The sequence below is a fragment of the Sturnira hondurensis genome, unplaced genomic scaffold (assembly GCF_014824575.4).
Source record: "Sturnira hondurensis isolate 20B ecotype Veracruz unplaced genomic scaffold, ASM1482457v3 Scaffold0010128, whole genome shotgun sequence".
NCBI classification, from domain to species: domain Eukaryota; kingdom Metazoa; phylum Chordata; class Mammalia; order Chiroptera; family Phyllostomidae; genus Sturnira; species Sturnira hondurensis.
The window spans coordinates 8,179,664-8,193,344 of NW_028082759.1; the positions used below are offsets into that span (position 1 = coordinate 8,179,664).

Here is a 13,681-nt window from a genome sequence, read left to right on the forward strand (position 1 = left end):
CCAGGGATACTGAGCGACTCTGGGCATGGGCGCCAGAACTGTCATAGAAAATTTGCTTCCCGAGTATTCCGTCCAACTTCCCTTCCTGCGCCCACGTGAGCCGTAGCGCCAGCCCATCAGTAGGGTCCTAACGCTTCCTGCTGCTGCAATCTGTAACTTGACTTTGCATTTTTTTTTAATTGCAGTTTTGAGAATCTTAGTTGTTCTCAAAAGTTTTCGGATAGGGGAATTTTAAAGGACTTACAAACTGTTTTCGTACCTAAGTCGCGGAGGCTCCGACAGTTTTTGTCCATTCCTGGGTAGTACTTTGGGTAATCCGCAGCGAAGGAAAGAAACACACTCGCTGTTTATTGCGGGGGGGCGGGGGGGGGGAGGGGAAGCAGACATTGCAGCTAAGTTATCACGATCCCTCGAGCCACCCCCGGTCTGACACTCAAGACTGACACGTACATCATCTATTAATTGCTGTTCGAGGACGCAGATGCGTAATATATTCATTTTTATCTTAGGTAAAATATAAATGGAATTGTCAGCGCGCTCGTGCCTGTTTGTTTGTATAAGGCTATCAAAAGAAGTCAGAGAGGAGGCTGTGGCCCGGATCCTGACCCTGATTGTATGAATAAGTAAGCAGGATGCAAGTGATTGGGTTAGATGCGGCGAAGATTTTTTTTTTCAAGTTAGGAAGAGGGTAAAAAGACTGTCTGGGAGGGTGGGGGGAGGCAAACATTGCATCCCCCAGTCCTCACACTTTTGCTCTCCTTGCAGTCAGTTGGTTTGCTGGCTTCTGCAGGCTTTTAAGGTCTCGAGGCGTAGACATGCCTGTCCCCCACCCCCTTCCTCGGTCTCCCCTTTCAGTTCAGATGTGCTGATGTGCAGACCGGATTCATCTTCCCGGAGCGGCGGCAGCGGGCGCAGGCGGCGGCGGCTCGCATTTGGCCGCTGGGTCCTGGCAGCAGTGCGGGCGCGGCGCGGGAGCCCTAGCTCCGGTGGCAGCTGAGCCCGTGGGGCGCCGCTCGCCCGGCCACGGCCGTGGGGAGTTCGGCCGCCAGAAGGACGACCTGGCAGGGTGCGAGCGCCCGCTCCGCTAGAGGCGAGTTTGCCCGCAGCTGCCCCTCCCCGCCTCCGGGAGCCGAGCTCCTTACCTGCCCTCCACCCACCCGCGGGCCCCTCTCCAACTTCTCTCCGCAACTGGGGGTAACAGGCAGTCCTTGCCCCTGTACTGTCCCAACGGCACCCGCATGTCTCCGGACACCTGAACGCCCCGGTCCCGCCGAGCAGCCTCCCCGCGGGGAGAAGGGCACCGGTCCCCCTCGCCCGGCACCTCAGCGCGGACCGCGGCCGCCTCCCCTCGCGGTCCGGCCCCCTCCTTTTCCTCCAGGGCCGGAGGATGGGGCTGGAAACGCTCTCCCCGAGGATGCTCGCGTGCCTGGCGGCCTTGGGGATTATTGTCTACGGGGAACTGTGGGTCTGCGCTGGCCTCGATTATGATTACACTTTTGAGGGAAACGAAGAGGATAAAGCGGAGATGATAGATTACAAGGACCCCTGTAAAGCCGGTAAGTGCTACTCCAGGATGGGACGGCGGCGCGCCGGGGGCCGCGGCGCTCGATTGTCGGTGGGTGGCGGTGGGAGCTCACCTGTTCCGTCCCCTCCTCGGCCAGCCCTTCCGCCGCCCCCCCTTCTCTTCCCCTTTTTTACTTCCCTCCCCGGCCCGAGGTGACTGGCGTTCCGTGCGAGTGGCATCCAATGCCAAGCTCCGGTCTCCCAGTTTTGGAAAAAAAGGGGTCCTAGATAGAGTTCTGATTCCCCTCCCCTCCCCCAGCGAAACGAAACCAGCCATAAACACAGCTGGCAGCCGTAGGTTTAAATACCAACACTCAACCGGCTTTATGCCCGGAGGGGACAACACCTCCTCTTTGTTCCCTAAAAGGTGGGTGGGGGTGGAATTGCTGCCTCGGGACGCACTTACTCCCTCGTTTGCCAGGCATTTCAAGTATGGGGTCCTGGCGAGAAACGGGTTGTGATGACCTTGGAAGCTCGCACGCTAGATGGGATTTTAATGCATTTGTCCGCTTAAAATCTTTAAAAAAAAAACGAAGTTGCCACCCCATTCAAACTTGTGTCTTCCTTCCTGCGTACCCCCTCGGGAGCTGCAGTGGACGGGCGCTGCCCGAAGCTCAGCTTCTGGTCGCCGAGGTTCCGGAGCTGCCCGGGACCTTCCCCTCCCCTCCGCGCGCCCCGCGCTGCTGCAGGTCGGGTCTCCACTCCGGTGCGAGGCGGCGCTTCCCTCTCGCAGCCTCAGGTCCCGCTGCACCAGCGGCGGCCGGAGACCACGTGAGCGCCGCGCCCCGGGACGCCAGCCCCCGCCGCGGAGTCCGCGGGGCGCCCGGGGCGCCCGGACCCTGGCTCTGCGCGAGTGCGGTTGAGGTGACCGGATTCAGTGGGGACTCGCGGCTGACTTCTGAAGGAAGGTTACAGGGGTTGCTGGGGCGGACTTTACAGCGGATTTACAGTGGAGTTTTCCTAACCGGAGGGCACGTTCTGTCCCATCTCGAGAGGTGTGAGCTTTGAAGAGGGAGTGGGCAGTGCCAGGAGTGTTGTGTCCCTGCCTCTGTGGGTGGTGTGCGGGCTCTTCGGCCTGCGCCTGCGGGGTCTTTCCTTCCGCAGCTGGGTAAACCTCGCCCAGCCTGGGCCAGAAGGAAGGAGAGGTGTGTACGAGTGAGGGAGAATGCCGGAAACTCCCTCGTTAATTTCTACCTTTGATGGCACAGGCTTCTGACCTGGAGGGTGTGTGTGTGTGTGTGTGTGTGTGTGTCGGTCTTCTCAGATCTTTTGCTGCAGATACTTACACCTCAGAGTAGTTTAAGAGGAACTTGTCAGTCCGGAACAAAAAGTTCTGATTTAACTCAATTTGGGCTTTAAAAATTTCTGCTTTGACCTTTTAACACTCAGCTCTTCCCACTAGACTTTCCCTGAGGGCTCGCAGGACAGGACACGGCTCTGCCAGGGGTGACTAGTGGCTGGGCCACCAGATCTCAGTGCAACTCCCTTAACGTACTTTTTATTGAGACATTTGTTTGAATAATATCTGCAACTGGGTGCAGGTTGTGTGCTTTGTTGTTTTAGGTAAGATGGAAGGGAAGTATTTTATGTAGAGGATAAACTATTTTTCCTAGTCTAGGAAAACTATTCGGCTCCGTTGTGTGAAAGATTCAACCAGCTATCAACATGGAAAAACCAGAGCGTGTGTATACATCGGTCCAATTTCAGGAAAATAAATATAGTTTTCTGTACAAATTGAAGTACAAGCGTCTGCCTTTGAAGCATCATTAATTTCAAATATGAATACATTATAAGAAGTGTCAAAAATTAGCTAAGACATTTTCAGCAGTTTGGCTGTTTCAGGTTTATCTTACATTAGAAATTGTCCAGAAGATTTTGTGAGCGTAAGTGGTTTATTTTCTATTTATGAATGCTTTCGGTGTTAAAATTTCAGAAGTTGCACCATATGACTGAAACACCTCAAGCAATAAATGTTTACTTTCCTCAGCGAATAAGCATCCAGGACAAGGAAAAGAACCTTTAATAGCATACTCTTGTCTTTCTTTTAATCCAGGTTGGTTTTTGGACATAACTGTTGAAGTTAAAACAGCAACAAAAACAACTTGGAAAGCATTATTACTCTAATCTTGTTTCTTCTCTGTCTTTGAGTACAAGAAGCAGACGTGTGTGTGTGTGTGTGTGTGTGTGTGTGGTGAAAGTGAACGGCCTAAGTGGAAGGCTGAGAAGTTTGCCCAAAGTCTGAGATCACTTTTTAAATGATCAGCCTTGCTTTTTAATTTAGCGAAATGAAAGGCTTTAATTTGCCAGCGTGGCTAAAGAATGGCAAAATCTCAGTGCCTCTCTTTGGGCACAGTATAAAACAAAGGTTGTAATAACAGGAAAATAAATAGCACATTGAAATCCCAAACAAGAGTCAAAAGAGGGGTCATTAAAAGAAGAAAGTTGGGGACAGATATGTGAAAGATGGCCACACAAAAGCAAAGAAGTGGGTGCTCTCCAGACTCTGGGGTACCTTTGCTCTGCCCTTTCCAAGGAGCAGAGAGGACGCCAGGGCCCTGAAGTAAAGTGTTCCTTTTGAACTTTTCTAACAGGGGCCCTGATATTCCTCAGACTACACAGTTCCTTGGTGTCAGGTAGCTCTGTGGTTTCAGAGCACATTTGAGTGCATTACTTCAGCTCAGCACAACAGTTTTTCCGTACGGTGGAATTCGTTAATCTTCCCATTGCACAGACTGGAAAACAGATGCTCGGTGAGGCTTGATGTGTTAAGATTATCCACAACTTGAGTACAAGTTTCTTAGCTGCAAAGTCTTGGCTGTGTTAAACGATTACTGCGGTCTTAGCCTTTTGGAGGCCTTCTTTGAAATATAATACAAACAAGAGAAATTCACCCAGGTTTATTTGGAGTCTAGACTAAGAGAAATGCAGTTACTTTTATATCTGATATGAGTGGAATGGCTAAAAAATTGTTTCATCTTTTCCAAACCCAATTAGAACATGAAGTCCTTGAGGAGAAAGGTCATACCTGATTTTTAATACTTATCACCGGGATGGATTACCACTGATAGGTATTTAGTATGTTCTCAATACCTTGTCAGTATCTATAGATTATTAACATTGATCTTCACCCCTTACTCACAAACTTCTCTTGTAACCAAAATGAAATGTTATGCAAAGAGGAATATTCATCACGATAACTTGTTAAACATTGTGCCATACTTAATATAGTTGTGACATAATTTTTATACCTCTCAGAACTCTGACTTCAATTCATGAAACTAGACGTCAAAAAGGAAACCTTTGTATTAATTTAATTGTATTTTGATTTAGAAAGACATTTTTGGTATCGGTGCAAGCAGGTGGTTAGTGCAGCACAGTTTCACATATATTTATACAGCCAAACCTATTGGGACAGAATATAGGTAATTAATCTCCATTTAAATATACACCAAGGTGCAGATAATTCAAAGGAATGTCTGACTTTCTTCAGAGCAGTACATGGTCACCTGAATTTGCAATCAGATTTCTCTTCCTCTAGTTCACAAGGGTCCTGAGGGACACTGGGAAGCTGATGCTGCAGGAAGTCATTGCAGATCAGAGACTGGGGTGTCCTGTTTCACTGTTGAACTCTTCAGTGGGGGCTAATCTGAGTATCATATATGTGAAGAGCTTGGGCAAATTCAAATTCAGTGTATAAATTGATCTCTCAGATTCATCTGGAGATTACACGGAAAAGCAGAGACCCAATAACCCGAGTCAGTATTCACGAATGCCCCCCTCCCCTCCTCCTTTTCCCCATCTCCATCCTCCCCCTCATCCTCCCTCCATTTCTTCCTTCTTTTCTCTTTATGTACTTAAGGGGATATCAGGAATGCTCAGGCAATTGAAGATATAATATCCAATAAAGGAGACTGAAGGTATTAGTATTTTGAATGATGGGCGGAAGCTGGTAAGACTATTGAGGTAAAATATTTGTCCAGAAGGTTAACCTCATCCACTTAGCACACTCTGAGACTTTCTACCTTGAATCTTCTGGGTAACCGACTCTTTTTCTTGGAAACAAATCCAAGCATGATTAAAGGTCAGTGACTTGCAAGGTTGAACTTGCCTTACAGTAGCCCATGCAAGCCTGTTTCTGTAGAAATAGGCTTTTGGCATCCTCCGGGATTCTTTTTTCTGCTTTGCTTTATAACCAGTGCCCTAGTTTCCTAGTGTAATAATTCTTGGGATAATTTCCTAAGTCTATAATTTCTCGGTTAAGATTTTATCATTCTTTCAGCCCTCAGTGTTGTACTTTCTGGCTTCATGGGCAGCCTCTTAGGTGTGGCATTTTAGAATTGATGTTCAGTGCCATGTCTACTTTGTTTCATCATAATACTAAATACCTAAACACATTTCTTGCTTGGCACGACTCTAGGTTGCCAAACCCTCATGTTAAAAATGCATTTCACGGAGCTGCTTCTCTTAGCCAGTCACTTCTGTTTCAGTTTTCATTTCTCAGATTTTGGACTTTTCCCCCTCCTCCTGCCTTTGTTGTCCATTCAGAAGTGGCCAAAATACAGTTTTTGCAAAAGGGGTAGAGAAGGCATTATGTTCTGTTCTTCATTCACCAACACTCACTCTTTAGCCTTTGTCATGGGGGCCCTCATCCATTTGTGGCCCACAAGTGGCAGTTACTGTTACTAGGTACGAATAAGGTTGTCTTTTCTTAAATACATTCCCTCAGACTAATAATTCCACGAATTACTACATGCACTCCCTGAGAGAAGGGATTCCAGGTAAGGGATTCCTCCCTTCTCTCTTTAGGCTTCCTTAGTCCACTGTGAAATAGTTCAGAGTGTGTGAAACAGTTAAGGCTAGTGCAGGCCTTTTGAGATCGCTACTACATAATTCCACGGCTTTCCCTCTGGCCCTCATGATGGCTCACTTTCCTGCAGAAATCTAATATGTGCCATTACGAAGTTTCTTCTGTGGAAACCGTGCCGTCTTTCCCCGTTGTATATGTATGAGTCTTATTTTTGTTTGCCGTAGCAACTTTCCCCGATTTAAAATTTAGACTCGGCTTGTCGTTGTCACCATATTCTTTGTACACCTTAAGAATGTCAGTCACATCAGCAATCCCTTAGGCCTCTCAATCACTGGGTTTAGTGGAAAGAAAGAAGCCCTGAAATTTTTCTAGAATTCAGGTAGAAAGTATTGAGTGCTAGCGGTTTACCATGATTGATTTATTGTCCTTTTTTAGAATCTCACCTCTTATGTGTTCCTAGCATTGCCTCAGACCCGTTAAACCTGGGTCCCTCCCCAAGCTTTTCTAAGAATGGTTAGAAAAAATAGAGGCAAATAATCCATTTAAAATGAGGCCTTACACATCCTGCTGGGACCATCTGGTGTCTGGGGAGGTGGGGGAAGGGAGCAGCGCCGCTCCCCCGAAACTGTAGGGAAGCCCCCTGCAGCATCTTCGGCCCCCAGCTAGGCCTGGCCTAGGCCAGGGCTCAGGTGTCTGGCAAGATTCCTGGGGATGTCGAATTTCCTCTACTGGGGACATTTTTGAGGCCCCTTACAGCTCTTTCACATTCCAAGACCTGGAATTAATCGTGGATTTATCCTTTCCAAATTAATTCGTGGAGAATCCTCTCCCCAACCCTGGATCCCATAGATTGATTTAGCAATGCGGTTTGAGTGGTCTGTTTCCTCTAGTTATCTACTGAATACTAATGCTTGGAAAGAAAATTTAAAAAAATAGTTTATAGCCTCTAAGCTATGGAATGAACCTCATAAAATGTGTCCTTCCCCAGAAAGTGGGAGGAGGGAATCCCTTGCTTATTTATTTAGCTCTTGCCATGGTCAGCCTTGAAACTGGGATACTGACTGTGTGATTTTAAGGCACTGCGGGCCGGCTAATGCAGTGGGTGTTTTGCCAGCTCCTTCCAAAATGTGTGCTGATCCTGTCAAGCTGGTCTGAAGAGCTCAACTGCGTATTCGTACTAAGAAGTATTGTAAATTAGGTGTTAATTGAAACCCAGAAAGTGAACTGGGGAGATTGTCTTACTCAGCTCTTCTGCAACTTACTTTTATAGTTGAAGGTAAAAATTTGATGTAGACCATATGAAAGGCAAACCAACTTCCTTGAATGATAGTAGTTCTAAAAAGTTGAAACCATACATTAAGCAGGTCAGAAGTGCTTCCAAAATATATTCTTTCCCCCAATCTAATTTTATGTATTAGTATCCTACTCAAAGCATTCACTTTCAATGTTTTGGAAAAGACATTTCAACAGCTTTTACTGCACTGGACTGCTTTACAAGTTGTGGTAGGCCTTACAGAGATGAGGACACGAACCATGTATTTATATCGGCATTTGATACCTTCTGTGTTGTTGAACTTCCTGTCGATTACATTTAATTTGTGCCATGGGGTAGGCAGAGGTGGAGGGTCAAGAGGGTGGGATAGTTTCTTCATTCCTTACAGTTCTTATCTATGCTGACCTGTCAGTACCTGAGTTGGGCACCACAGGGGCACCTCCAGTGACCCCCGGCCCCGTTGCTAATATTAACGTCTTGTGAGCTCGCTTCTTTGGCCACGGGTGGACTCGAAGTGTTTATTAGGATAACTTGGCTCTTGCGCTGTGTTGGGAACTGCCGTCAGGTCAATGGACTGACTGTCCTAAAAGGAAGGAGCTCCAGTTCCTTGCCTTGGTCATTTTCAGCACAGATGCCCACTAGTTGAGGGCTTATGGTATTTTGTGTTTTATACTCAGGTTATTGAATTATTAAGAATGTATCATCTCATCAGAGTTAAATCTTTAAAATACCCAGGAAGACCCTCATGTCTGACTACAAAACAGCCGAATGGAGAACTTTCAGGAGAGTCTTGGGCCCCATGTACCTCACATCTAGGCCTCCATAACCCATGTCAAAACAACCTAGTTCATGGCTTACATCAAACACTTCACATCAATGAATGTTATTGTTACTCCTTTTGGACAGAAGGGGATGCTGAGGCTCCAAAAGGTTCTTGGCTGGGCTGTCATCACGGTTGGTGAGGGGTGAGGACTCTCCTCCAGGTTCTGTACTCCAGAGGCCTCTCTGGTTTTTCAGTCCTCGATGCTGGCTCTTCAGCCGGTACAAATGTATGAAGCCTAGCAATTCAAGTGATGGTATTTGTGCAGGGGGCATCCATTCTCTCTGTGATGTTCTTTACTGAGAGTGCACCTTGCCTTCGCTGTTCTTACATGTTATAAGCCAGATACTATGTGGTCAGATGAGGAGAGCTGCCAGTGAAATGCCCCAGTGAGCTATGAGACAAACGAGTGCTGGATAGCGCAGGGGAGGCACCGCTGGTGTGCTGCCCCAAGGATGTACAGCGGGCTTTCCGTGGTAATTAAGGCAGGGGCTGAGTTGGATTTGAGTAGGATTCAGTCATCCGTGTTGCTTCTTGGCACAGGTTCCAGCATTTCGTGTGGTACATGTTAACTTGTTTCACACTTGCAGTTTGCTCTCTGGGTACTCAGTGAATTCATGATTATGAGCCCCTGGCGTGTGAAGAACATCCTTTGAAATGCAGGCGATTCAGGAAAGTGGTTTACAGTGTACATTATGTATGCAAATGATGTGTGAATGCCTTTGAGAAAACAAATATGCTTTGAGAAGGTATCTAAGTAACTTGATGTTTTTCATTCCCAAACTTGTCAAAAAGCCCTAAGGTCCAAAGCTTGACAGCACTCAGTGATCATAAGGTTAACTAAGCTTCTTGGAACTCCAGTCTGGTTTCCTAAGTGTAGGAAGTCTGGTACATTCAAAATATAGACTAAATGTACTATTTATTATCCTTTCTTTGAAGAAAACGTTTTTAGCTAAGTGTCAGCTTCTCGAGGAGGAAGAGCTCCTGCTTCTACTTGTTCTCTCACAAGTGGGTAAGAACAAAATCTGGTAAAACAGGCTTCCCTCTTCTGTCTCCTTCTTTTTTAAACCTAAGGACAAAGAAAACTTTTTCGTTTATATATGTGTATTTTTTTAGCTCCAGGAGAAGAAATATTATCTATCCAGACCTGGGTGGAGTGTAGACTGCAGGGAGTCATCCCGGAGGAATCACTGGGGTTTGCCATCTGGGATCGGCTTGTAGTGCCTTATGTTTCTGTGGGGAAAATGATTCGTGTGCATTTTGCTGGGTGAACTAGTGACCAAGGGTTAAAATATCAAAGGAAGAGAGTGAGTAAAGGGTATACTTCCAATGTGTCTGGGGATTAAAGTGTTTATGGTTAGAACAGATCTCTAGGCTATATAATGGAGCCCAGAGGTGGAATGTGACTTCATGCACACAACTGTAGGCTTCGTAAACAGGTATCCCATAATATCTCATTTGTCTGTATTGAATGGCACCTGTAGCCTAGTGTTTTAAGATGACTTGCCTTATGTCACGAAGTGATGGGATTAGATTGTGAATACGGGGCTCTGGATACCATGTATTGCCATTGAGGCCATGATGCTCTTTTTCACTTTTGGAGGGGAATTGATACATTTTGAAAATTGGAGTTGGCTTCTAAAATTACATTTTAAGGCTTCAGGGAGGCGGATTAGTGCATCTATTAAAAACTTGGGCTTTGGAGTTTGGTGGACATGGGCTCTATACTGGACATTCCATGTAGTAACTGTGGCTTATGGTAAGATGTTCAACCCCTTTACTTTGCCCTGTTCTGACTTGTGAAATGAAGATGGTGTTATGATGCTCATGGTATTATTTTAAGAATTAAATGAGTGTAAAATAAAAATCACTTTATTTGGGCCACAGTAGTAAACACTGTATAACTTTTATTCATAGTAACATAAATATATAGGAGGTAGGAGTGTTTTTTTTGAATTGCAACTATTTGTGTGAAGATGATCTTTATAAAAACATTTAAGGGTTGAAGTACTCTTTTCTTGCCAGCATATGCACATCTCAAGTCCAATAAATATTGCTCTTGAGAGGTTAAGCCCTCAGATAGACTTTTTTTGTCTGGAAAGATATCAGAGGTAACCAATACAAACATGTCTATATGTTGTTCTCTTGGCCACTTGCTCAAATGCCTAGTATACCCAAAATATGTTGACAGTTTTCAGTTTACATGGATTAATGTGTAAATAGAATCTTGGCCCTCTAGTCTTTCAGTAATTGCTGGTTCAGATTTTATTTGCCATCTGGATTAACTTGGAGAGCTTACATATTCACAATCCTATGTTTGTACAGAGTTAAATTTAAGCACATGGCTCTAAGCTACAAATATTCATAAATTCGTCAAAGCTTTATTGAACACTTCCCATGAATGAAACATGGATTTGTCCTTGGGGTTCCAGGAGTGTGAAATTGGATACAATGCCTGACCCGGTGTAGTCTTAACTTTACTGTTTACAGGTAGACAATAGTTTATGTATAAATAGCTGTTTACATTCAAATCACATAATTTATGCTAAAGTTGTTTCAATTTAGTATTTGAAATGGATCCTATTATAAATTATGATAATCAGAATATATATTCTTATACATTTTTTCTGGAATTTTCTTTATTGTGTGCAGTAGTCTCCTCTTATCTCCTGGGTACGTATACATTCCAAGACCCCAGTGGATGCCTGAAACTACGGATCATACCAAACCCTATTAATACTATGGTTTTTTCCTATTCATACATACCTGTGATAAAGTTTAGTGAATAAATTAGGCAATTTCATGGATAGGAGATATGTGTTTACTGTAGATCTTAGCAACCTCAGCATATAATTTTTTCTTTCCTTATTTAGCCAGTAATTTTCAGCTTTTCACTTAAAAGAAGCACTTTAGCCCTGGCTGGTGTAGCTTAGTGGATTGAGCACGGGCCTGTGAAGCAAAGGGTTGCTGGTTCAATTCCCAGTCAGGGCACATGCCTGGGTTGCAGGCCAAGTCCCCATTAAAGGACACATGAGAGGCAACCACACATTGATGTTTCTCTCCCACTCTTTCTCCTTCCCATCCTCTCTTTCTAAAAATAAATAAAATATTTTTAAAAATTTAAAAAAAGAAGTACTTTATAGCTTCTGTTTGGCATATCCAAATTGCCAGTTTGACTCCTCTTGAACTTTGGGGCCATTATTACATAGAATAAGGGTTTGTTGAATGCAGCACTGAGGTACTGCCACAACTGGTCTGATAGCGAAGGCTGTGTGTGCCTGATGGGCAGGGAGCCTCTACCAGGGGAGTCCAACCTTTTGGCATCTCTGGGCCCCACTAGAAGAAGAAGAGTTGTCTTGGGCTACACATTCAATACATAAACGCTAATGAAAACTGATGAGTGAGAAAGAGGTTTGAAGCAAATTTACAATTTTGTGTTGGGCTGCATTTGCAGCTATCCTGGGCTGCAGGCGGCCTGTGGGTCGCAGGTTGGACACCCCTGCTACAGCATGAAGACGCTGGACAAAGGGCCGATTCAAGTGTGAGGCAGGACAGTGTGGGACTCCTGAGGTTTCATCATGATACTCAGAATGGCACATACTTTAAAACTTAGGTCAGTTTTGTGTATAGGTCAGGAGAAGCAAAAGCAAATAATAAACAGAATGACTGTCTAGTCTTTTTACCTGTATTACTTTACTGTGGTTTCGAAAAGCAAATACAAGGGTTGTTTTCTGTAAGCGATTCTACGTAGCGGTGGTATGGCTGTTGGGAAACCAATTGTGCTGGTAGTAGAGGAATGCAGATTCCAGTGCCGGCTCTGCCCCTGTGTTTGTGTGTGACTTTGAGGACATTCCTCAATGCCCTGAGCCTCAGCCTCTCAGGCTTGGAAGTCCCTAAGGCTGTTCAAGCCCTAAATATTTTGAATTCTGGTGTTTCTGACATTGAAAGCCAGGGCTCCTTTGAAGTGGTACCGGGAAGTCGCAAGGCCAGTGACCCCCACTGACCACTGAGAGAAGAGAAGGTGTTTGCGTTTCTCCAATGATCACTGGTCCTGATCCTTTGGGTTTCTCACTCTTCCAGCCAAGTCACAGCTAGGCTGCAGCTGCCATAGACTGTGAATTCCCTGGCTTGCCTTTGCCAAAATTAGCCTTGAAAACTATTCTTGCATAGTTTCCCATCTCCCTTTTCCCACCTCAGTCCACCAGTAAAAAACCTGCCAAAGAAGTGACAAAGTAGGTGGGCATCACCGATGTGCTTCTCAGGGCTTGTCAGTCTCCTGTTACCATCGGAGTTGAAGGTTGCTCTGTAGGGGATGGTTCTCAGGAAAGCCTGCGTGCGCGTTGGAGGAGCAGAGCATGTCCAGTGGCCAGAGTCCAGTTATTCCAAGTATAGGGTCAGTATTCACGGTGGAGAGAACAAGAGCTACAGGCAAGGGTATTGCAGGCAAGTTTTTCTGGTTTAAAGCATTTTACCGCATAGATCACACATTAAAAGAAACATGTTTATACCAATTCATCAGTCGCACCTGTCCTTGAAAACATTCTCCCACTTGTCTCAAGCATATGTTGTTAATTATCTGAATTGTCTAGTAAGGAACTACTCATTTATTCGTGTTTCCTTATGTAAAATATAGTTCTTTTTTTAAATGGAGAGTCTCAGATTCTTAAAGTGTTGCCAAAGTGAGTTTTCCTTCTTGGGTTTTTATGATACCATTAGAAGTTAATTGCATGGATCTAGGTGGTGTAGCCTAATTGGAAGAATTAGGCTAAACATTGTGTCTGGAGACTTTGGTGCAAATCTTACCTCGTCTATGTTGAATTATATGGCCTTGATCTACTTCATGTTTCTGAACTCAAATTCTCTCAGTTGTAGCATGGGGATAGTGATGCCTGCTGTATAAAATGTGTAGATCCAATGCACAAGGTCTTGATAAACTGTGATGCACTGTTTAGATGTAAATTAGTACAACCACTATTTTGCACTAGATAAGTTTCAGGAAGATGCTTGAGGGATAAAAATATGATGTTTCCTTCCTATAAGGATTTCAGTTTCTACCAGGAAAAAACCAACAACAAATGTTTCAATTATCAATATAAAAGTACAATAAACAAAATACTGTGATAACACAGAGGAAGAAATGCATTAATTATGTTTGGGATAGAGAAAGTTTCTTAAGGAAGGTGGAATCTAAGCTGCATCTTGAAGCCTTACAATATAT

General features: G+C 44.9%; 1 protein-coding gene across 1 annotated transcript in view; it reads left to right on the forward strand.

The window, feature by feature from the left end:
- The first annotated feature begins 739 nt into the window (after positions 1-739).
- Positions 740-13,681, forward strand: part of TLL1 (tolloid like 1) — a 160,947-nt gene continuing 148,005 nt past the window's right edge. Inside the window, exon 1 of the mRNA XM_037058344.1 lies at positions 740-1,556. Coding sequence (XP_036914239.1) covers positions 1,388-1,556 — 169 coding nt within the window. The 5' untranslated portion in view covers positions 740-1,387. The remainder of the gene's footprint in view (positions 1,557-13,681) is intronic.